The sequence below is a fragment of the Bombus vancouverensis genome, chromosome 5 (assembly GCF_051014615.1).
Source record: "Bombus vancouverensis nearcticus chromosome 5, iyBomVanc1_principal, whole genome shotgun sequence".
NCBI classification, from domain to species: domain Eukaryota; kingdom Metazoa; phylum Arthropoda; class Insecta; order Hymenoptera; family Apidae; genus Bombus; species Bombus vancouverensis.
In genome coordinates this window covers 7,625,526-7,652,417 of record NC_134915.1, presented here as the reverse complement: position 1 = coordinate 7,652,417, position 26,892 = coordinate 7,625,526, and the positions used below count along the sequence as shown (strand labels likewise).

At 32.6% G+C, this 26,892-nt stretch overlaps 1 protein-coding gene across 1 annotated transcript; it reads right to left on the bottom strand.

The window, feature by feature from the left end:
* Positions 1-1,722: 1,722 nt before the first annotated feature.
* On the bottom strand, positions 1,723-26,730 carry spz3 (Spaetzle domain-containing protein 3). Its single transcript, XM_033340948.2, has 8 exons — positions 26,355-26,730; positions 20,751-21,243; positions 19,844-20,341; positions 18,389-18,620; positions 6,967-7,091; positions 5,172-5,462; positions 4,377-4,502; positions 1,723-4,308 (listed from the first exon to the last, which is right to left on the bottom strand). Exons 3-8 carry the CDS (start codon positions 20,326-20,328, stop codon positions 4,116-4,118), a joined length of 1,452 nt encoding a protein of 483 aa, XP_033196839.1. The 5' UTR covers positions 20,329-20,341; positions 20,751-21,243; positions 26,355-26,730; the 3' UTR covers positions 1,723-4,115.
* Between the last annotated feature and the right edge of the window lie 162 nt (positions 26,731-26,892).

The following is a 26,892-nucleotide window of genomic DNA, read 5'->3' as shown; positions in this document are numbered from 1 at the left end:
TGAACATATGAAATCATATTTATTTCAAATGACAACGTATAACAGAAAAGAATGTATATAGACATCAAATCTAAGAATCATCGTACAGGTTATCCCAATCTCGATTGACATCTCATTAATCTGATCGACGTTACATTTTCTACCTACACTTTTAACTATATATCGATGAAATGTGTTGCCAAAACGACATTTTTAATAACTCCTTTATTTACTTAGTATCAAGGTAAGCTTTCATTCCTTTAAACAGAATCGACGTTACGAATCTTCATATTAATTTTTTAACACGCGCTTCTCAATTCCTATCCGAGAAACTTTTTCTATCAAAATTCCCCACGAGTGGCACGATATCTGGTGCCAAAGAATTGGTCATATCCGACCTATTTATTACTGAGATTAATGTTCGCTTGACCATTATTTCGAAAAATGGCTCCGTTATCATTTTATACTTTTATTGTATGCAGACATACATAACATAATCAGAGAAATAAAATCTCCATAGAATATTGTCTTACCTAACGAATATTATAAAAAGCACTGTAATTTCAATGTTTTATATATTTTTTCGTATCATGCGTATTCCGCGTAATATCGCACTTTCAAATTCTTTATGAAAGCATAAAAATCCGCAGTCTAGTTACATCCTTCAAACAAAATATTTATGCTCCTGTGATGTCCTTCCCACATAGAATAAGCTGGTATCGTTCGGTGAAAGAAGTTTGCGATATACTGTGATTGGCCCACGTCTCAACGCGGATTTTTTCCTTCTCCGAAATGCACATTCCGAAATCACCATGTTGATACGTGATTTTCACACAATCAATTGCCCGCCAAATAATCCCTTTGCACCGGAGGTCGAAATAACCGAAATACCTCACGCCTACGTTCTTCGACGTTTACAATGGAATATCATTCGTCATCGGTCGCTTTTGGTTATGATAATGCTATTTCTGCTAGGAATTGAATATTTGTTGCTTTCTAAATAGAATTTGTATCATATTATCGTAAGTTTGTGTCGTTTATACCATCGAGGTATATTTGTGTTGGTTAATTACATTTTTTTTAAAAGTAGGGTTAGACACGTGTTCACAATTGTTAGAAAGAAGAACCCGATTTAATCTACATCAACTTTCGTAAAATGAAGAACTGACAGCCTGTGTCGGGATATCATCGTTAGATTACAAATGTTTATATAAATTCAAATATTTTTATTAACGTAACTAAAGAAATGAAATTTAGACATAGAAATTTGTTTCATCGTATATATATGTATTACTCGTATATATTACTCGTATTTTATTTTAAATATTTTCTATAATTTGTATGTTATCTATTATTTTGCACATATAGATTAAAATTTTTCATAAACGTACAAACACCTGCAGTCTAGTTACTACTTTTTGAATATCGAATTTTATAACAGTTAACGTTTAGTAATTTTCAATAAAATAACACTGAGAATGAATATATTTCTATATTTATAATATAAAAAGCTATATTTCTATATCTATAATAATTAAGAAGTATTAGAATTAATTCTTGTTTTCGATTCTTTTATTTGATCATGGAAATTGTCATTCTTCTATCCTTTTCTACCTACATATCTTAAATGATCCAAATTATTATTTTCTTGTGTTAGCCATTATATAGGACCAGGAAACTCGGTTAGATCACATATTTTAGACGTTCCACGCAATAATTGCAATAATTCTTCGCTGCACAAAATTCCAGGGAATAATAATCAGAATTTATTTCGCGTATGTACAAAATTCTATTTTACCAAATATAGGAATATAATGTGTTACATATGTATGTTTGGATTTCGTTGTTTGCGGTTCGCGTACATAACTTAATAAATATTTTTCTAATTCGTATTTTAACGTTTCTATGCAATTACATTTATACACGCTAGTAATTATATAGATTCGTTACACGGTATTTGACTTTGAAGATACATATCCTAGAAGAAACAATGAAACACGGGTAATGAATATAATGATCTAACTACTCCGACGAAAAAGAAATAACAACGTCGATTACTGAGAATTATATTTTCTAGATTGTCAGAAAGAGATTGTGACAACAGGATACGCATTCCAACTAAATGACCGCGCATATCTACTTATTTACTTACAATTAAACTAAAGGAGGGAAAAAAATGTCGACGTGAACGATGGAGGACAAAACGCGAAGGTTGCGCAGCAGAAAAGCCTCTTTTCAATCGAATGTAATTATCTTGTCTATCGTATAAAAAAGCATACCGAAGGTACCATGGAACGAGTTTTTCCTGTTTTTTACATTCGAAATACACAGCACCTTGATACACCAAAATTTAAATGCTGCTTTAAATTGATACGAGGGCGTCGGATATCTTAGTTGCAAGGGAAGGTCATAGCGAAATTGCCGATCACAAGCAAATTCTCTCTGATAAACTAGACTGTAATTAACAGGAGAAAGCAACAAATGCGTATTACGTATTTATAAAAATATAGAACTGAAAAATTTTGATCGCCAATATATGAACTATATTAGTATTGTCACGTTGCCATTAAACAAACTGACTGAAATTCGAATCTATCTTATTACGATTATCTTATTTCGTTACGTTTAAAAGGTTTACGAAAATGGTATTATAGTTTGTCTACTGTTTTAAATATCATTGTTCTTTTTAACGCTGTTGTCTATTATCACAATAGCAATTCGAGCATTATTACATCGATAATGTTCATAACACGATATAATATATAAAAACATAGTTGCAAAAAATTATTGTAATTGTCATTCGAAAATTGAAATAAACAAGAGTCGCGTAAATACACAGCTGCTAATTATAAAACTATGGCGAGTTTATTATACGTACAGTATGTCTACTTTAAATGGATGCACCCTATCATTTCTCTAACTATTGAGAAAATATTATTGAACATTATTGAATTCGTTGTGAAATACGTAATAAAGTGACATCAATATTATAATACATAACAAATCGCGTTAATATTCAAATCATTGGAAATAAGAATTTCAAAAATTCACGTATTCCAAACAACTTTTACGTAAAACATTTTTTTCGCTCTTTCGATGGTGTGTATACGTTTAAGTAGGACATACTATACTTATATTAGTTACATGTATCGCTAAACCGGGCTGTGATATTATTCACATAATTCAGATGACCAAAGGACACCCTTTTTTCATAATTATTTCTGATTTGTTTATAATTTACAGCCAATATAGTACATAATATATGTGTTAATATGCATCTGTTCCTTCTCATATTACTTTTTGCTATCCTTTCCTTATTAATTAGTTGCCTTGATCTTACACTGCTGATAGATGTTCGATAGATCATTAAATTAGTAACAAAAATTGTATTAAATACGATATCACTAGACTGTGAATGTTTATGCAAATACGTATCTCTATAAACACAACTGAAAACATGGAACTTGAAGATTTTTATGACGAGCAGCACTTTATTTTCGGTACTTTGTACGTACAATATCTTTCTGTGTGTTATGTGCATTCTGTACATGTTTGCATCTTGAAACTTCCCATAAATGCATAAACATCCGTAGTTTATCACTGATAAGTATTATTTTACAATGAAGATAGATAACAATAAACAACTAATAATATAACAAATTTTCCCTAATTCGCATTACCAAAAAGTATTGCAGGAAAATAATGATATCTATTCTAATTTATAATCTATTATATCTGTTTATTTAATTCTTTATATAACTTAATCCTAATAATCCGACAAAGAAAGGGAGAAACGCTCCTCAGTAGGAAGGGAATAGTAGAAATTCCTCCAATAGTTTCTAGTACTATATTCATAAATAAGGCGGATTTTCTTAGCGACGAAATGTAATAATCGTCAATTAAACATATATATTATGCTTAATTTAATAAATGTGGCGGAGTTTCATCCTATCGAAACGACGGCGTTGTTGAAACCTGCTTAAAGCAAAAGGATGATAGTTTCTCTTGCCGCAATTCAATTTCATTTCGAAGACAATATCAATCTGCGTACAGTGTTCTAGCTTTCTTTGTAATCGCAGTTGAATCACAAGTTCGATCGTGACAGTGTAAGAGACTCTTGCTCGTAAAAAGTCATGTTAATTTCGACTGTTAGATGAGGAAAATTTGCTCGGAACCGGGTCGCATCTACAGACGCAGCAGGAAGGGAAGAGGAACCAGTCCATGAAGATACCTTTGCAATCGTTGTCGGGGTCGTACGCAAGTAGTCGGTGCCACTTATACTTTTGTTCGCAACCGCAATCACCAGTACAGCGGTTTGTCTGAGTTTTCCTGCAAGAGGAAAGTTTTTGAAGAAAAGTTCCGATTTCACGTAAAGTCGCGTATGAAAGCACACTTACGAGCAAACTTCTTGGTGAATGGCCTGCTCGAAATGCTGTGTGTTCACAATGGCACGAATTTTGCCAGCGCTGTTGCTGGCCCAATAAGGAGTTACAATTTCCACCTTCGATTCGCATGCATCGACTCTGAAAAATATTCAGTTGTTTAATACTTAATGTTACCACGTTTTTATTTGTCGTGGTAATTTTCTTTTCTATTTACAACTATAGTATTAGTGTTGTTTTCGTGCTAATATTTCTCATTTGTCCTGTAATTGTAAACAATAGAAAAATGTTACGTAAATATAAATTGTTTGGAGCTTTATTAAAAAGTTATAAGAAAAATGCAAACTATAGAGAGACAATCACATAATTACTCGTTGTTGATACACAATTTTAAAATATCCTCTGTTCCCGCCAATGGATACAAGAATGTAGATGGTAAAAAATGTAATTTACCAGTCGACAGTGAGTCAACATTAATTCTTGGATAAACTTTTTCATGTTCCAAGTTGTACATCCGAAAAGGTGCAGTGGTATAAGCAAGCTATAAATCTTTTCCTTTTGTCGTGTTCTGTTATAATTTTATAACGAAGCTTAAAACGACCTATTTTGTATAATATTTATTTCTTGCTTATACACATAGGATATATTGATAAATTTTGGCCAGAAAAGAAGTGGAACTTCCTATAAGTAAAAAACTGCATCGATAGAAGGAAAAAGAAATCAATTCGAATTATTATCTTATGGAATAGTGATATCTTGTCATTAGCGATTTTTAGTGGACCTATAAACTCAAGCTCTCGAAGAAAGTACCTGCCACTGTCATTTCGATTCTTTCCAGGAGATTGTCGGGGATTTCTGGTCTTTCTGATATTAGCAAAAAATGAGTCACCATCAGCCTCCATTTCCGGATCCAGTTCGTCGCGAAAACTAGGTCCACCATCGGGGATATCATGTTTTGTAGCTTCTCTACTTTTTCGTCTCCTACGTGTCCGATGACTGGGTTCTCTTGTCGGAGAACCGTATCCTGAACTCATTTCGAAGTCACCGTACATTCTCTTCATTAACGCCTTATTTTCGTCAATAAAACGTTCTATCCGTTCTCTAAAAAGTATTTTATCGTTTTAAATTTCATTATCTTATGAACACCTATGAAAAATTCTCAATGCGAGAAATATGTTGCATGAAACGAAACGTAATTGTATAGGAAATCTAATATAATTCTTCGTAACAAAGTTCAGGGTGTGGGAAAACTAGTTGTAAACTAGATCCATGAATATTATTACTTTTAATTGAAGCATTGAAAGCATGACATGAAATGGACGGAGATACATTTTTTTTGAATCTGTGTTTATAGCGATCATTTATTCCAATAAGCTATATTAATTGTATAAACATGTAAGAACTCGATTTGTCTGCATCAAACACAGATAACATAACGAAATCAACTGTTGCGCTGGATATTTTGTGATCACATTTATTGTAGACAACGAATCAGCTTGTTGAGTCGAAGTTAGTCCATTTTTACTCTAGCCAACTCTCATACCACGTTGAGTGCACTCGTTCTCGTAAGCGTCCTGTTTTTGCGAGCGTCCTGTTTTTGCGACCCAGTTTCCAGGACAATAAAAACAAGTAAAAACAAAATCACATAGAAGCTCCGCTCCTCCAGCGGCTTAAACCAAAAGATATATTCAACACGAAAAATGTAAAGCGTCGACACATATTACAGCATGGCTACGTAGTACCGTTGCGTATCGGTACCTTTGCCTAAGATACCATTATATAAATTCACCGTTTATTGTGAACACTATAATGTATTTATAATTGTATATTGGGTTTTAATAAACAGTTTAAAAAAAAAAAAAAGCACTCGTTCTCGTCCGATCACGAAAGTTAAGCAACGTAGGGCACGGATAGTACTTAGATGGGTGACCGCTTGGGAACTCCGTGTGGTGTTGGCTTTTTTTGGAGGGGGGGGGGGGGGTGTATCGCTCACACCGGTTCCCGGGCCCCTTTCGATCGCAGCCAGGACGGTCATCGTGGAGGTTTTAGTCGGTTGGAGTCCGGCACTACCACGCCGCTTTTCCCCAGCGGCCTGGTGTCCGTGCGGATTTCCTCCACGTTAATAAAAAAAAAAAAGTCCACTTTTGCTCTCAATGCTTCAATTATAGTACGACTCATTGTCAGCCAAACTTTTTCTTTCAGTTTTGAAGTGGCTTCTACAAAAATTTTAATTTTTCTACAGAAAAATCGATAATTAGTAAACGAAGTTGTTTTTGAAGATTCGAAGATATCTGTAAAGTGCCTTGCTTCTACTATTTCTAATTGTATTGCTAATAATGTTATATGTAATATTATGAACTAATTACGTTAAATACTATTTTTGCAGTATCACGTTAAATGTTACTACGAAATATTGAATATTATATGCGATGACATATGATATTGCAAACGAGTATGAATCTTCTTTTATTTTACATCCAACTCTGACTACGTCGTTTATGTCATAACAAATACCTATTAGTTACATGCTAAATACGTGGCAGGTAATATAATAAGATAATAACGTAAACGTAAAATATTACTACGTTGTTGTTACAGGTATTACATTGGATATGTGTTTCCGGCAGTTGGACAGAACAGCTGATGATATTTTTTAATACACGGTACACCACGTACCAAATCTCCCCTCAATTCGACTCCCAGAGCAACGGAAAGTGCGGTCCAAAGAATCTATAACAAAAATATAATGTGTCTTAAATTCGCAATATTTTATTCTATAAGTTGTTGTCAACTACATAAACATCGCAAATCTCGTTATTCGTTGCTACAAATATGAGAAAATGGTCAATTATTTCTTGTATACAGTTCTCGAGTTTCCATGTTCTACATCTATTATAACTTAAAGTATATTAATATTTCCATTTCTAAAAAACATCACGCAAGTACAAACCTCTATTGCACAACTAAACAGGCGCGGCTAGTTCGAAGATTATTTAATGTCGATTAAACTTATGTTGTATATTTACTTAATAATTACAGTAAATAGGTATACGGCTCGAGAAAGATTGTTCTAAAAAGTTGGAGCAGTATAATATTAGTCGATATAATAGAAGATGCAATTTCAATATGAACGTAATGACTCGTACGTTACGTGATACGATGCGATTTACTTCGTCGCGAAAGATTTCCAAATAAAATATAGAAAATACTGCTATAGAATATATAAAATTCTTGTAGTTCTCAAAACAGAAATTCAAGATACGAGCGGAGAAATACTAAATAGTTAGGATATAAACGAGTGACGGAGATATGCGCATAAAATGATCGACATCAAACAACCACGCCTCGTGTGAGTCTAGGGCGTGTTTGACCATTTCGATCGTTGTACACGCTCGCATTGTAGACACGAGCCAAACGAACCACCCTTTGGTCGTTTCTATTTCTATTCAATCAAGGTTCGTATCAAAGAAATGTGAAACGACGTCTTCAATCAGAGAATATTTGCTAACACCTGCGCAATAACGATACGAGGTACGACATGTACATATTTTGTAAATTGTATAGTATGTGGCCTACGCGTCCTCGTACTACATGCTTTGTAGAATAAAGATGGTAAAGATATACGGAAAATACACTTCGGTAATGTCATGGAAACACCTACGATCAACCGCAAGGACGTCTTCATTGAGGAAACAATTGTCTCGGCGCGACAAATGTTGACTTGAAATAAAATAATCGAAATGTGCATACGAAGATCGCAGGACGAAGATACAGGATCTGATCAAATAAAAGCGGACACTATGCGATTCCTTGTGAATATAGTATGGTATCTGAATGTGGTAAAAGTGAAATTTAATATTTAATAATATCTAACTTTATATCTATATCGCTGCACAACGTTTAACTTATACAAAATCAAAATTCTCATTTACTTCTGTGCATTTTGGTGTATTTTGGAGTTTATCCATAGTCCACACAAATAAACTTATATATGAAAATCGATATATGAAAAAAACATTTTAAACTATATTTAAGTTAATTGAACATACAAATATACACACACATACTATATCATTCATAAATACCCGGACATTTTGACCGATATGTAGTAATAATATTTGAATACTTTTAAAAGATATTGATGTGTACACTATCGTACACTGTACATTGATGTGTGCACATACAGTATATACATCGTGTTCCAAAACAATACCAAAAATTGTATCATTCTACTCTATGAATAGAATTAAAGGAACAGTGTTATTACATAGAAACTGAAGTTGTGAAAATAGCTATATATCAGCGATGTTTATCAGATCTGTATATTCTAACTATGTCTACGCTTTAAACTCATTGAAAGCTTCTATTTTCGTCTTACATTCAAAGGGAAGATATGTGTAGTTGTAACATTTGGGCTTAAAAATTTTGTTCTCTGTTTATGAAGAAATCTGAGAAAAAAAGAATAGCAGCTAGTTACTTATACTTCCGTTTAAAAGGATGAGAACATTTGTTTAGTATGATGAAAATGGTACTTGAAGTGCATCGTGACGAGTAAAGAATGTATCCGATGAAAGTCATTTCAAGCCTTCAAAAGTAATAGAGAATTTTTTAAAGGCAATATAAAAATGATACAAAACTAATAATTCACTAATAATTGGATTGAATATATTTTGTAGTGAATACTAAATTACGAATTGCTTCAACATCGATATATCCTCGATTTGAATTATTTAACTATTTTAAGTATTGTAAATTTTACATAAACGCGCGTACATTCACGATCAACGCCACGAATGATTATAATTATAGAATTGCTGATTTGTACCGGAAATCGGGTCCGTTAATGATTATCGTCCTACACTCACGGCTCCGTTGAAGAATCAGTAGGCGTCATTCAGTGACTCGAGTCAGTCTGGAACGTTGTATGTATGAGGAAAGTATGAGCAACGTGATACATTGCCCGCCAGAAATGAATCACGCCGTGTTTCTACGTCAGTGAATTGCAATCTCTCACACGAATTGAATTAAAAAATTAAGTTACATGTGATAAGCAAACAGATAAAATGACACTTATGGTACATATTGATTTATAGCTCTATTATTTCACTGTACTCGTCTTGCAATTTTTTAATGCGTTAGATTAATAGTTAAGTGGTATGTAGATGGTAATTCTGAATATGAAAGTACTTTAATATGAGTTAAGAAATCGAAAAGAAAAAGTCGTATAAGCTCGTAGAGGTATTAGGATATTAAATTCAATTAAATTCTAATGATCTGTTCTTATCGGGACAATACGATAGCACATTCTTAAATTTCTATAATCTTTTGTGATAAATTATTTTCATATAAATATTATTTATTTTATATCTACGATATTCACAAAACTTACTAGTTTTAAATTACCATTTTGTACTGTATACGATTTTGATATGAGTAAATGAAACATATGCTAAGCTCGACTTTCTGTCTAAGGAAGAAATATAACATCTATGCGTATGCTTTAATTATTGGATTATAAAATAATTTAGTCTACTATACTGAAGAAAATTATATGACATAGAGATCTGTAATTGCTGAAAGGAGGAAATAAACGTAAAAGTGATTTGATAAAAAAAAAAATGAAAAAATATTTTTAGATCTCTGTGCCATCTAATATTTTCTTGCTCATATATAATAGATTTTAAATTGTTTGTATGTATTTCGAATCTTATTTGTACGAAACAATATATGAAATAGAAATCTGCGTAAAGAAAATAATTATTTATTACATTTGTTAGTACCAAATAAATGTTTCCCACTAATAACACTTTACAAAAGAAGCCAATTTTTATGCTTACATATTAATATTCTGTTTTCTGTATTCAAAATGCAACGCAAGCAACGAAATAAAATAAATTCGACAGAATGAAAATATTGTCAAAGCGAAACTTTCTCCATTAATTTTATTTGTTTACTTGTGTGTTTAATATACATGCAATTTATGAATACTGTGTGTGTGTGTGTGTGTGTGTGTGTGTGTGTGTGTGTGTGTGTGTCGCAGGGAATATAAAATATTAAAATGTAATAATATTAAATACAATTAGTTGAAAAAAGAAAGAAAATGAATTTTGTATACTTCTGAATGATTTAATAAGCTCCAAGATTTTGCAATATAAATTTATTGGCAATAACTATGCGAGTTAATGATAAAAAGGTTGGTTTCATTTAACGTGAGATTATATGTATAATATATAATGCAAATTTTTATTCCTATTAGCTTGTAACATAATATGAAAAATGCAATTTTTATTAACATTATATTACAAAAGTGCTTTAAATCATTTATTTATCTTAATGAACATGTAATCATGATGAAATCTGAAGATCACATGTCGGTTGCGTAAGGACAGTTATAAAACTGAATGACTTACTCAATTTAAGTAAGATATGTTGATTTTATGGCATACTATAATAAAACATTTATTTATTTAATGTACCATCAGTCTCTTGAAAAATTTCCAAACATTGCCAATGTTTAGAAAATTCTCTCATATAACGTTGTTTTATTCATGTAGCTGGGTTTTTTACAAACATTAAGTATAAAATTTAAATATTTATATTTTATATTTGTTCATCACGATACTCTTTGCTCTACGCCAACCTCATGATTCCACTAACAAACCAACAATATCTCTAAATAATAATAAAAATAAGCAAAAATACCTACTACACACTTTTAATCATATATACATTTCACATGTTCATATGTACACGTATTTATACATACAATGTTGAACATAATTATAAATTTACCACTTTTTTGAACTATTCATTATTCCGTAGGAATGTACGAAATTAATGAGGGATGAATGTTGTATTAAATTCAATTTTATATTATTTACGTAAATAATGAATTAGAATGTCTAGTAAAAAATGCTGTTCATTATTTACACAAAAATTACTTGTGAAACGACAAATGAATTTGTATTGTTCACTTATAGAAAACAATGCCATTTTTAAGTAATTGCAATAAAATAGTTCATAAAGTTTATAAGTTACTACTTAATAACGGATAATCTGTTAAAAAGTTTTCGTTTTCGTATTGCTAATAAACTTTAGTTTCTCTTTTTAGTACGATTGTAACTTGTGTAGTTTTTGAAGGTATATTTGAGAGGTCTGAACTGCCTGTCTATTCTACTTAGAAAAGCGGAGCAGTTAAATAAAGGCTTGAAATGGACAGTTGCCAGTCACATTTCGTAATGTGGATAAATATTGACAATACGCTATTGTCAACCGACTAACGACTAAATGAATAAGATTTGCGCTAATTCAACATTTGAGTTAGTCGATTTTACTATTCGGCTCAATCTCACTGCTCGCTTTCTACATCGAAAGATACCATATTTTAAATTGTAATGCAGAAACATTTTCACACTTTCGTCGCCTTTAAACAATTCTATCATTTGACTAAACGATCTCTAGCAATTTCTATTAATTACGTAGCAAATTTTGTTGCGTGTTAAAAGGAACAAAGGAACAGCAGCGAAGAGAAAAGCAACATAATTCCAACGTGAAAAAAGACACTACATATTTGCAGTGTTAGTAGAAATTTCTTGCTTTGCGTTGGCGTGAACAAACACATAGACTGTCACGTAAATACTTGGGTATAGTACATATAAACATACCGCTGCGAATATATCGCCGCGAAATATTCGTCGTTGTCATAGATATGTGTACTTCGCATTAGCCCGAAGGCTGTTGTAAGGTTTCGACAGCATCATAGATCCTATGATCAATTTATAAGGCACTTAAAATTTAGGAAAAAGGTAAGACAAAGAATTCCGGTTAGTCATACTATAAGGAATGTACAAAATGAATATTATTATTTAAAGATTATTTTACTGTTAAGAAAAAACAACACAGATGCGTATTTTATGCGTCATTATTATTTAACGCATTAAATTATATCTGTGTGAAACATCGTTTGCTTAAAAGTTTACTTTAAAGCATCGAAATACATATTTATACCTAGATAGTCTTTCATATATTTTTAGTCTACGTATAAAAAATATGCATATAATAAATTAGTTTATTGTACCGCTTACGAATGTTTGAAAAACGTATAAGATGACCAATACGCGGAGAAACTTCGCCATCACGTCTGGTAAGTCTTTTTCTATAAAAAAAAAATATTTTATACAATAAATATGAATCGATTCAACTTCATTATCGAGATAAGGTGATATACATCGAAGTATTAATGTAGACAAATTTAAATATTTTTGGTACGATGGTACAAATAAGAAGAAATCCCCACGCTTCAACACATCAAATATACTCAAGAGTACCACAGTCGTACGCAGTAACGTATTTTCACGTACAGATTTTCCGCAAATGTGCGATATATATTAGCAGACATTCGTTTCATCGGATCTCATTTCTTTAAGGACTATCTCACAGGAGTATCTCAAACAGATCTTCTGCAACATTGGTTATCCTTGTGCTTAGATAGCGCGTCATTAGAAATACAACATCGTTTATGGACGAGCACGATGATCCACCTGACTGTGTTACCAGAGACGTAACACTATTGCTCAATGAGACTTTTGCTGATCGATAGATTGGAAGAGTCAGATAGAGATAGACTGTGACACGACCTCCACATTAATTTGACTTATCCTCCTCAGATTCTTCTCTTTGGAGCTACGAAGTCGAGAACATGTCTAATCGAAAAGCTTGATACACGCAAACAGTTAAGAGAAAAGATCGATGAAGCTATTAACGTTAACCACCTGACACTCAATGGACATGGTTGATAAAAGCACATCTACTTGTTGTACAGAGACACACGAGCTTATTTTAAACAATATGTGCAGATATCACTGCAATGTTGTACCGTCAACGAGCAATTTCAAATGAATAAATAATAAATGCAAGTTGTCAATCTTAATATAGGTTCATCGGTACTAATTATAATATTTCGTCATTCGAATGAAGACATTTATATTGGACAAGTGATGAAGCAAATACTAGAAACACGTTCTAAGTTTAATCGCATTAGTTTTGAGTCGATTGAACGATTTCTGTCATTAACACAAATCGGTAGCTATTCGTATTTCGAAATGCTGCCGGTCACTAATTTCAATTTCGCTTGCTACTTCGTAAGTCAGGAATACTTCAATATGACAAACTCGATGATAATTTTACTTTATATAAATCGCATACTAAAAGATAACGCAAAATTGCACAATTCGAGTAGCTGATTTGGTTTCTTTTTATTTTACAGTTTTTCTTTTACAATTTTACAGTTACTATAAATGTGAATAGCCGTTCAAAGACGGGACAACAAATTACGCGGCTTTAAATAAAATAAATAATAATAATAAATTACACACATCTTACTGCTATATTATTTAATGGATAATATAATAGCTACGTCTATTCTATATATCTATATATCTATCTATAATATTGTACCTATATACACAAAAAATTTGTATAAGTAACAAATTCGTAACTAAGGTCGCGCAATTAAATTATAGTCCCGCTTTCGCTAAAAAAAGGAAGAAAACATTTAAGTAGATACAAGCTAGCAGAACCGTATGTAAAAAAGCATTTATTAATGATTAAAAGTAGACCTGAACAATATTTATGTCAGTCATAGTTGCAAACAAGGAACTTAATTTCGGTGTTAAATTTATCTTCAATAACTACATATCTCACTCATGAACCGCATATCTGAGCTAAATCCGTCAATTTACTTTTATGAAGTGGAATACCTTAATTACGGCGACTGACAAAAACAGCCCGCACGAAGTCGTAAAGTCGTAAAACGACGCAAGAATCACGTGGAACTGTGGAATGAGCGTGGAAGGTTAAACATATTTCTTTTTAACTTTCAGTGATCAGACCGAGGACATCGACCACAACGCTTCCGAACTGTAATACGAGCTGCGAGTCGTTACAGCGTTACATCGTTATATCGCTACGTTTCACAATCGATGATCACGAATCGATTTTAACACGTTTATGCGAAGCAAAAAAACAAAATAAAGAAAGAAGAAAAGAGACATCGTATTGACATTTATTGCGTGTTATTACGATTAATTATATATCACGAGATTCGAGTATAATAAACGATCAACTTGTAATTGAGCATTATCTTCTCTTAATCTTCTAAATACTGGATGCATTACAGAATTGCTCCACGTACTATGTAGGCTAAATGTTAGTACCTCTGCAAGGCCAAAGCGTAATAGCGGACAGCATAACAGAGAAGCATAAACTTGGCGTAAAGGACGATTGTATTAGCTTATACTTCGTTATAAATAATAAGATTGATTATAGAGAATAATATGAAGGAAAAACTGGTCAAAATGCCATTGTAATAATTTATGGAAACTAGTAAAAGGATGACTTTGTACACTGCAGTGACTTTGTATTCAATCATATTTCATATAATTCCATATTTCATACGTCATATAAACCGTATTCGGTTAACAAGGAGTGGAGTAAAACGATTTTGCAATTACTACATTCATTACTTTAAGTAAAAGAGACTACTGTTTGAAAATGGCTGAAGATTAATGTTTGTTACAGATAAAAAGCTATTAACTACTAACAGAGCGCGGTTAACGTGGATATAGAGAAATATTTGTATCTTCCGTCATATAAGAGTCATGCTCGATTTTAATTTCGAATAGACTGGAAAAACCGGATTGCCAGCTCGACATTTTTTCCCAATATCCAACAATGGAGATCTGAGATTTATCATTAGATTGTTCCGTTCTATCTCTATACGGCAGATATTTGTTGGAGAATCGTTGCCTAGAAAATTTCATTCGCGCACGTAATAATCATTTTTATTAATAATTCCTAATTATCTGAAAACAAAATTTGTTTTCTTCTTATGTCATACACTATTAACTATTCTTAAGTAAGATTAATGTAAGTCGTCTTTTCAGATCGCAATTATATAGATGAGATAGTATATATCTTTACATAATTAGAAATTTTTAAATAAAATGTTCAATTCTCGATAAAACTATTAAATAATACAACAAGCATTTAATGACGCCTTAGGATGTAACATTAAATTTAGAAATTGGAAAGCTTGTAAATTCAAATTTCATCTACTGCGTGTTGTGTAGTAGTGTTATCTTAGTAATAGTATTGATTTTATCTAGTAGTCTAAAGTAATTTCATATTGATTTCGTATATAAAAGTTTCAAGCAATTTCACAAGAAGAATAAATTTATCCAAAGGCATGGTAATAGATAACGGAAAATTACCGTTTGTCTTTCGCAAGTAAATATGTAATGATAAATTGGTTTGTCGATTTAAACAAATTAACAAGAAACGGAACGTCGGGTCAAGGGGTTACTGTTTCAATGCCAGTACATCGATTGACCTTAAAGTTGGTATTGCACCAGGGAATTCTTTGCACGGTGCGCAATTTTGCAGAAATGTACGACCACACAACTAAGAGGAAATACGTGCAAAACAGCTGGGCAGGTGTAAGCGAAGTACATGCACTCGACCGATCGTACATTTGCGAGATTCTAGGGAAGATATTTGGGGTCATGGGTGCTTCCAAGAAAATGTCACGCCAGTGATATAGACTTTGAATGTTCCTGTAGCCACGGCCGCGTTCGATCACCTTTCAAACGATCCTCGAACACAAGTCACGGTTTTTCAAGTACGAGTCTTGGACTGCGACGTTCTCAAGGAACAAATTGTACAAAGAACTGCCAGCAGAGATCATGGTAAACATTTCTGAATTAATAAACTGCAAACGCTTTGTCGTTATTTAATAAATCCATCGTCTTCCTGACGGAACGATCTTTTCATCGTAAAGAACGATTTTGAGTTTTAATTATGGATAATCCATTGTTTGAATCGTTTCGTCTAGGTGTAATTAAAAGTTTAAGTTACTTTTGAAACGTTTCGAGTAATAGTTAGTGAACTGCTGACGAGCCAGATATTTGGAATTTATGAAAAGCGCGTTAGTCACGAAGGTTGAGACAAACGTGCGACCTAATTCTGAGATCGCGATTATCTAACAAATTTGTTGAAAGTTGTATCTAAGCTTGACGAAATCTACTTATATATTCCATACTCGTAATTCGTGCGTGAACAGCTCAGTATACTTTCTACTCACAACGAATTCTTCCGCTCAACAGCCTATGAGTCACACCATACCATTGTCACTCGGCATTCGTAAGAATCGCATGAACGAAATGATATTAAAACAGTCGGCGTCTCGTAACGTTTAATGATTATACGTTGTAATTTATAATTATATTTTATACGATTTCAACTTAAACAAAGCTATTTATCTGTACAAAAAGATATAATTATTGTAAATATATTCTTAATCATATAAAGAGTAATTAAATACCAAATAATCAAAGAACAATAAAGAAGACGTTTGAATAATCAGTAAAAACTGAAAACCAACTACATCATCGTTATATTTGTGACAAATACTTTTAGAAAAAGTTGAAAGCAACTGTATACTGTAGTAAGAAAAATGCAAACACGCTTTGTCCTATAAAATTTTGGAAATCAAAATACAAATGAGAATTAAACAATACACGAAAGACGCTGCCTTGTTATTCCTTCACGAAATAATATCATTTTCATCATTAACAGGCTTCAGGTGTCGAGTCATTTGTGCTCCGCGCTTATACATATTTCAGTCACATATTTTGGTTTCTACAAAAATAATGATTCGTGTTTTATGCTTTGTACTTGAACAATTACATGAAGAATTAGTTTTTTATTCAATTTGGTCTGACGAAGGAAATTTTAAGCTATCCTGGATCAAAAGAACAAAATAATGGGTGATTGAGAAAATCAAACGCGTTTCGTCCAGTACTTATTACTAATAATCTTATAGATAATTGTAAAATAAAAATTAGATAATTAAAAACATTAGTAGTATCACATTTAAAGATGTATTCAGTAAGTAATCAGTAAGTTCTAATCAGTAAGTAATCAATCGTTCATCAGTCAATGCTTGTAAAGAATCATACGGTCAAATAGTATTATATAATTCAGCTTACTTTACGATGAATTTTTGACCCTTTATAGTTTTTTATTAAAGCACTTTCGGATATGAATTTAGTTGAACTCGTTTCATCCATAATATTTGATACTATATCAACTTGGTGTCAATCCTTTTCAAACTGAATGATTGTATTGTAATTCGTAAGTTGGACAAATTACTCTATAGATTATATTGTAACATATCAAGCTACATAAACACATACACGTAACACACATTATCAAAAAATTTGCAGTGAAAAAGAACATGCAGTGTTATGTAAAAGAACACAAGATGACCTGAATTTTTTATAAGGGAAAGATATTTTAAAGTAACGCTACGTTTATCTCTCTTTTAGTCGCTACACATTCTCTGTTCATATTAACTTGAAATACTTTTTTGATAAATTGCTACGAATACTTTAAACACAATGAACTTCATACACAATTAAATAGTATGACATAATGTACGAATTACATTTCGACGATATACTTCGTATTTTTACGACTGTTTCGATTCAGATTTTCGCTTAACCTTAATTTATCTTTTATCGAAACCTACGTGTATGCAGTTCGTGCATTCGAAATTAAAGTATATCATGTTTCAAAGCTCCGTCTAAAGCTGTAAAATGACATTGTTTCATTAACCGAGGAAAGTTCACGGGGAATTTTAAAGAGCACTTACAAAAACAAAATTAAAGAGGAGAAAGCCAAATTACACACGACCTCATTAGCGTCATGTCTGTAACGCCGGAGATTTTTTGTAAGAAACTTTTACAGGTGTCAGTAACAAGACGTCATTCAAGTCATCGTAACATATAATATTGTAAATAATTCAACAGAGATCATATAAATATTTTGAAAGATTAATTATCGAATGTCCTTATACTTGTTCTACTTGGCAACAGAGTTGCTAAGTGAAGGTCTCTCATTCTCCAGAGACGTTTTTAAAGCGTTGCATGCAAAATGATTATATGCCATGATGTTGTTTTCAAACTTACCGGTATCTGTACAAATGTACCATTGTTTAGTTGAGGATACGAATACAATGGCACTACGGGGACCGAACCATTCTTTAAAAAGATTGGACCTTGAATGGGTGTGACGTGAGCGTCCCTTGGTATCTCTGGGTCTTTGTCGTCGTAGTAATCGTCGAAGTCGTCATCATAGTCTAAAACAGCGTGAATCGAAGTTTTTGTACCAGGTCCACTTTCACCGTTAACTCTCGTATACCTTTAACAAAATAAACAAAAATTGAACAACAAAATACTTGGCACTTTTATCGGATTATAATTATAAATTACGATATAAGAAGTAAATTTGATGTGCAATTTTAACACATTAGCGGGTTCGACGAACCTTTCAGAGATTCTTATGATATATATATATATATATATATATGTGTGTGTGTGTGTGTGTGTGTGTGTGTGTGTGTGTGTGTGTGTGTGTGTGTGTGTGTGTGTGTGTGTGTGTGTGTGTGTGTGTGTGTGTGTGTGTGTGTGTGTGTGTGTGTGTGTGTGTGTGTGTGTATATGAAAAAATATTACGTAAGCGAGAAAAGTTATTGAGTTGTATACGAAATAAAATATAAGAAAATGTAAAAGTATGAAAAGAAGCGTGAAAATTACAAAAGAATGCAAGCTTAATGCCGGTAAAAAAGATTAAAAGGATAGCAGGAATGCGTACTTTCCGCGTTTACCGAGTTGAAAAAAGGGACTATAAATGACGTCCTTTTACGATAATTGTTATTAAGTTTGACAAAAAATTGTGCTCCATATTTAATAATACATATCTGGAGGATGAACGCAGGATGAAAGAAGCTATATCGTATGTACGGATCGATGACATAATTGACCGGACGAGGGAACGACAGTGACGGGCGAGCACACGAGTCAGATATTCGTCAGAAATTCATTAGGAATGCATGGCAAGCAACAAGAGAGCATTCAGCTGATCGTTACATAAATAATTACGAGAGCAATTAAGGTTGCTATACGAAATGCTTTCGCTGGTTCGGCAACAAACGATGCTTTAAAACGAAAATATTGGTGTACTCCGCTACATAGCACATTGAGTTTAATTACACGTATTGCCATCTAATTAATTGACGGAAAAATATGAAATTCAAAAGAACGGAATTATACGTCACCGTGTAATATAATCGATTTAATTAATTTTCTTTTAATTATGATTCTCTTAACGTACACCGAAATTTCTACATTTTCGTTAAATTAAAATTCCATCAACTGGCGACCGCGTGTTCACACCACTTTTTCCCCTTTTTGTTTCGAAATTTAAGAAATCGTTGACCACATACACTCACACCGACAACGGAGAGTGTAGATAATAACTTAATAACGGTAAAGTTAAACGAAAAATCACCAAATACGAGAGATTACAATTAAATCGATTAAACGAAATGTATATAATAAAATATTATGAATCCTGCGAAGTTACCCATTAGGTCTATCAGGATAGCTCTCCTGCTCTGGCATTCTCGATGTTCGAAAATTATCCTGATCCCTCTCTACCGAAACTCGTTGCTGTTGTTGTGAGAGCGACGGAGGAGGTCTCATTTGTTGCTGCTGTTGCCGTGGTTGCGTTCTTCGAAAATCTTGATTGTAATTCGCATATCGACTGTCCTGTGTCGATGAAAAAGACGAATCTTCGACGAACGTGTTTGTATTTCTTTGTCGGTTAACGGTCGACTGACGTTGTCTTTGTTGTTGTTGCTGTTGCTGCTGCTGCTGATAAGCAGCGGGCGGTATATACGGTTCGTTTTGGAAAGGTTCTTGGTCATTAAAATTTGAAGCGGGCGCAGGCGGAAGTACGGCATTCAAACGAAGGTTGTTCACTGTCGACTGTCCTCCGTTTTGTCCACCGTAGAAAAATGGAGTAGGCGTCGCCGACTGATACGGCAAGGTAAAGTTGACCAGTGACATTTTTACTTTTATTCTTCAAACAAACAAAGAAACTCTCTCAATCGCTTTGAAACAATCTTCCAGCTCTTATTTAATTCGACAGTTTGTTCGGACTCTTTTTATTTCTGTAACATGTTACCGAAACTGAAAACGCGATTTAAAGTCGAATACGTATATTATTGTTACTTTTTAACAGCTGATGTACGAACACTATAATAGGTATTCATTTATATAGAGTGAGCCATATTTCTATAATACTACGATACTAAAATATTAAACGTTAAAAGTAATGCACAAATGTGCAGAATTTTCGATAATAAAATTATATAATATTTGCAGAAAATCAAATTCGAGAAAGAAGTGTACAAAAATATGATTAAAGTTTCAAGGTCAAAATAATAAAATTATTTATTCAAATGTATATTCAATATATCTCAACTTACCGTAGAATCAGGACGACACTTTAGAAGGAAATACAAAGTCACGTCCTTCGATTGTGAATTTTCAGTTTTACACTTTCAGCTTTGATGATCGTGATTTTGATCGTGTACAAAATCACGTCTCATTACCATAAACTTCATGATCAACCAGGAACGAAGAATTTCGTGATTACTGTTCAAGATCTCAAATGAACTGTACGTTAAATATTTCAGCGATCGATTTCATCGAAATTCAGCTATAATCTTTCCTTAAAAGTGTTATATCACCTTCGAAAAATTCCTTTAAACACGCTTCAATTTCACTGACATTTTTAACGCTATCCTACGTTTTACGAAATCAGACAACATAGTCGATACTTGAAATATAGGTTGATCATTCGCAACTTGAAATGTTAAAATTTTTCTAGATAACGCGATTAAGATTATTCGGCGAAGATTAATGGCTTCTTCCTTCCTCTTTTTTCTCACGTGATGCTTGTGTTGCCGCGAGATCGACCTGAAATGACAAAGAAATATCAATATTTGGCGAATGTATCGCTCACCGAAGCGTGAACCATTATCAAGCGTAAGTCCACAATTTTACATGCAGGGAATAAATAAATGTATTGTGTAACATTTCATTGAAAATACCACTGGTAAACGTACACCGGTGATTTCTACCTTTAAGTTGTTTAAGGAAAATATAAAGCATAATCGTGAAAAATTGTTTCAAGCGTAAGAAAGATTGAAATACAGGATGATCATTAGCGAAGGACAAGAAAACGGAATGGTCATGGAAATCAAGCTGGATGGAAAAATATAACAATTTCGTAACAGAATGTCGTATAGTACCATAATAATTTGATTTTTTATGAAAAATATTATAAATGTCAATTATGGAAATATGTAGGTTAACGATACAAAGAATTATTCATTTGCCTTGCTCACGATGCTTTATTAGACATGCCACTTTAACGACAGTGACAAAATTATGCTATAACAAAAGCTATAAAAATTATATTTTTCGAACAACTTTTTAGAATTCACTCAAAGAAATCGGTTGCATACAAATATGTGTATTTTGCACGTATTACAAAGTCGTCTTTAATTAATTAATATCAATAATATTCTTTCATTGCGTGTGTTAATAATTTGTAAAGAATTAGTAAAGAAAGAGGAATATTTATATATTGATAGAAAATATAGCGATTATTAATGTTTTCTTAGTTGTTACTATACGACAAAGAAATTTAATATACAGGGTGGTTGGTAACTGGTGGTACAAGCGGAAAGAGGGTGATTCTACGCGAAAAAAGAAGTCGAAAATATAGAATAAAATTTTTTTTTTTTTTAATTTTTCCATCGAGACAACGATCTACAGTGAGATCCGTAATAATGTACCGTACGCGTACCGAGCAAAAATTCAAAATTGATTTTCTCAAAAACAAAGCCTCAAACGAAAAATTTTTATTCTACATTTTCGACTTCGTTTTTCGCGTAGAATCGCCCTCTTTCCGCTTGTACCACCAGTTACTAACCACCCTGTATATACATATAATATAATATATTATAATTAATATTTAATATATAGTATAAACAGGATATATACTGTTTTCAATAGATATTTTATTACATATAATATTTTATAGATATTACACAATATAATATAATATAATAATATAATATAATGGGTATTTTAATATATCCAAATTTTTAATATATCATAATCATAATTTTCAAATATCGACGTATCACGATCTTAAATTAGCATATACCGCGGTAGAAACAACTCAAAGTACTCAAATTACCTGAGGTGAGACCTATCTAATGAATAGGTTACGCACCGTTACTCATAATACGACAAGTCTCAAAAGACAATGTAGTCATGGATATTGAGTACAAACCGCGTGCCTTTCTAATTGGCTTGCAATTGACGACATTGTGTTTTGAAGTATCTAGACTTTTAATAATTTAGACTATTTCTTCGAAGGAAATAGCGTTGCTACAAACGTCATTGCGTGAAGCATTTGAGAAATTTGAGTAATTACAAGTTTAATTCCAAACTGTAAATTTCGTAGAGAATACACAAACATACGCGATCTTTTATCCCGTTAATCCAAATACAGAGTAGAATTAAAATATTATTTTAATCGATAATCAATTATACGTAAATTATGGCATGGTAAGTACACAGATGCTGATCCAAGATAATGTCAGTGTTAGTACCTCTATATATCTTAATAACATTATATATTAAATATAACTTTAGCGAAATATAAAATAGAAATAATATATCATTGGAATAAAAATAATCGCTAATGACCATAGTAGCTGATGCGACTTTAAGTAAAATAAATAATTGTATAGCGATGATACTTGTCGAGAAGTAACGTGATGAGACAAATGATATTTATGACGTACAATTAGCAGTATCAATTTATAAAACCTCAATGTCCTAATCTGATAATAATATGTCATATCACGACGTTGGAATTACGTCAATACACCTATCCATAATAACAAGTCACTTTCATTCCCTTCCATTAATCACGATTTATGGTTCAATGGACAAGAGAGTGAGTCTACGCGAAAACAAGTCGAAATAAGTCGAAAATGTGGGATACGATTTTCTTATGAAACGCTTCGTCCTTGAGAAAATTGAGTTTGAGAATTTGTTAAGTGTGTACATGTACGTAAATTTGGTTAATATCCAACTCCATGTATAATGTGTAAATAATCAATAGATAGAAAATAAATCACATTTTTTCTTTCAAGATCTCGTTTACGAATAAATGAAGTTTGATCGTGTCTGGATAAGAATTAAATCTCTTAGTCTCTTCTTTTCTAATTCCGTTTTCTCAAAAATGGAGTTTCGAGCAAATATCTGGTCGCCCACTTCTGCGTGATATACATATTGAATATATATATTAAACAGTACCGAGAAAATTTATTTCAAGGTAATCGAACGAGTTTCGTGTAATATGGTTAAAAATATGAATATGAATAGGAAATATGTTGTAAATGTAAGATTTTTAATGTTGACATAGTGCACGCGTAAAGTAATAAGAAAAGAGTTACTACAAACCATTACTTAGTAGCGATAAAGAAAATATGTCAATTTTTGATTGAAAATTTCATAAGGGAAACATTAATTATCGAACAATAAAAGAATGCCATAAAAATTAATTTATTAGTATAATATTTCTATCAGGAACTTCAAGTGCATTCACTTTAATTGACTTACTTGACATTTACTTTACTTTCGCGTTGCATGAAATAATGTCATAAAAATTAATTGATATATATATATATATATATATATATATATATATATATATATATAATATTTATATTCGGAACTTCAAGTGTATTTACTTTAATCGACTTGCTTGACATTTACTTTACTTTCGCGTTATATTTACTTGATCCCATACGCAACATCAGTCGCTTTATTTTATTATACGAGACATAAAACCATACTTCGTAAGCAGGATCGTAGTATTTTAAGCTAGGCTATCCAAGTTCATGGAAACTTAAAAACACGTTCACCTATTTGCTTCTGAAAATATCTCGACAATTTGTTTTTAACATTCGGAGAACTACGATTGTATCCTTGATTCTAAGACCCTCCTTATTCTACTTGAACAGACATTCGCTAAAATTATGTCATTGAACGATATCATTGCAAATAAAAATTTCCTGCCCACGTTTTTTCTCGCAATAAGTTTTACATAAATCTGATTTCGCTTTACTTATACTTTTTCATTTGAATTGTTTAACGCGTTCTATCTTATAAACTGTTTTTTTTTTATAAACATGTGTACTTACATACATATGTTACACCTTTCCAGTAATGTACCCAGTAATGTCTAAATAATGATAACGATTATATGTATATATTAACTTGTTTACTATAATAATATACGTAAATAAAATATAAATTATAAGTTATGCTATATTTATAGTTCACTCAGGAAACGTATGTTTATTGCACTTCGTGATATCTATATATAATAAAATGAATTATTTACGAATACATAAATGTTCATATATTATATATTTATATGCACGGTATATAAAAAAGATAAATTTCATTTATATAAGGTAATACAATTTTTTACATCATATTTCATTCATTTATGGAAAGCATCTTAACATTAAAATAACCACATTATACGTTATAATGTAAGGCATATATATATTACACATATTAGCACAAAATTAAAAATTTACATTTACTGTACAATTAAATATATTATTTACCAGATATATATGTATTCGCTAAAGTTATATAACACGTTCTTACAACAAAAAAAAGAAAAGAAAAGAAAAATGGCTAAAGACAAAACGTTAAAGCGCGTGTTCATAATTTACAAATGTTGCTAACGATGAATTAAAAGAGTAATCGAGGCAAGTAGTAGATGCAATAAACACACGAACGATAAATCTGAAATGTACTTTCAAAGCACGTGTTTTATTTGAAATAATCTTAACTAGCCGTGAAAATGAATAAAATGCGATGATAACATTTGTATATCCGTTTAAAAATATATATGTATACTTCAAATGACAGTCAGTGTCGTCTAATATCTTTATGAAAGAAAATTATGCGAACGCGTCGGCGTATGCGTGGCCACGCAATTGTTCATACGAGAATGGGATTCGCGCGCGTGTACCACGTGTCTTCCGAAGATGCCTGTGAGATGCGAAAGCGATAATGACTCCGTTGATTTACCGGGGAACCGATAAAATTCGACCATAGTCGAACAAGTTTGACCGTCCGTCACTTTCGCTCATCGAATCGCTTTCTTCGAAATCGAGTATGTAAACTGTGCTTTCACCTAAAAATAAATCGTGCTCCCACTGTCCGGTTTGTTAAAACGGATAGCTTTGCTTTCCTTTTCGTTCTTATACACTTATTAAATTCAACCTATCAATTTCATTATCGTCTTCAAGGTACTATTCTCTTTTATTGTGTTAGCGATTAATTAAATAAAAGACACTAGTATGGTACATCCTCTGTTAATGATAGTTTCCGATGTGATTACAAAAATGCTAGTTTTTTCGAGGCGGAATGCTTTTGGGCTGTTGCTAATCTGAAATATTCGATGATTCAAGGGTATACGAGTTAGTCTGGAACGTGGATTAGAACCTGTTCACGATGTCTGTAAATATTTCTCGTTAACTCGCTTCGTATTAGAAACGAGGGGTTCGCAGGATAAACGTATAAGATACGTATGATAAAATTTGTAATTCGTGAGAACAGTGAGTGAAATTGAACTTTAACTCTTTGTTTCTTTCTGTTGAACTTAAAGTTGAACAGAAACATATGTATGCTCCTACATGTTGAGATGCAGTACCTTGACATACGTGGCCGTAGAGACATAAAAGTGCGTGAGAAATTTTTCTAAATAAACAGAAATATCGAGCATCGCTTCGAGTATGTCTCGTTTTCACATCGAGCACCTGGAATACCGCTACATTATGAGGTTAATTCGACGCTAAAAATTATGTTTACCCAACATATCGATTATCTTATTCGGCACTGTCGAAGAAGCTTTTTAATCGTAAGTGGCACATCGACATCACCGAGATACATTGTTACGAAAAATTCGACGGTCAACTTACCGGATTCAGTGATGCGTTTTAGATTCTCGTGGAGCTCGACAAACTTAAAACGGAAACACGGCCAACACGTATCGAAACAAAAATCTCATCCGTTGCTTTCACTTTTGGTAATCGATCGATTTTCGGGCGAAAAGCAGGAGCTGAAAGCGAACGAGAGAGAAACGAAAAACGGAAGTACGTGACACGGTAAAACGCGATTGATTAACCGGTGGAATCGGGCAGGAAGAAATCCGTGGAAATGCATTCGCAGAGGACGAAACACGTGCTTGCTCGTGCGCGAAACACGAGCAGCTCGTCGAAATCGCCGAGAGGCGTGCGTGACACCGCGCGAAACGCTACGTTGGCGAGCGACAACTGAAAGAGAAGCGTTTTAACTTTAACCAACTCTACAGAGAATGGGGATAAAGAGAGGTGTCCCTCGATCATGAAGAGTAGCGCGGCCTGTAAGTTCTCTCTCACTTTCCGTTCCTTGATGTCCCTCTCTTCTGTCTCGTTGCTCCCTACCTTCGATTTCGATCGTTGCTTCACCTTCTCGCAG

Bases quoted from the DNA above. Each gene is read 5' to 3' on its own strand.
- spz3 (XM_033340948.2), bottom strand. From the start codon at position 20,328: ATGTCACTGGTCAACTTTACCTTGCCGTATCAGTCGGCGACGCCTACT. The intron at 5,463-6,966 runs GTAATACCTGTA...AATACTTTTTAG, and splicing joins GCCGGAAACACATATCCAAT to AGAACGGATAGAACGTTTTA. The intron at 4,309-4,376 runs GTAAGTGTGCTT...TTCCTCTTGCAG, and splicing joins ATTCACCAAGAAGTTTGCTC to GAAAACTCAGACAAACCGCT.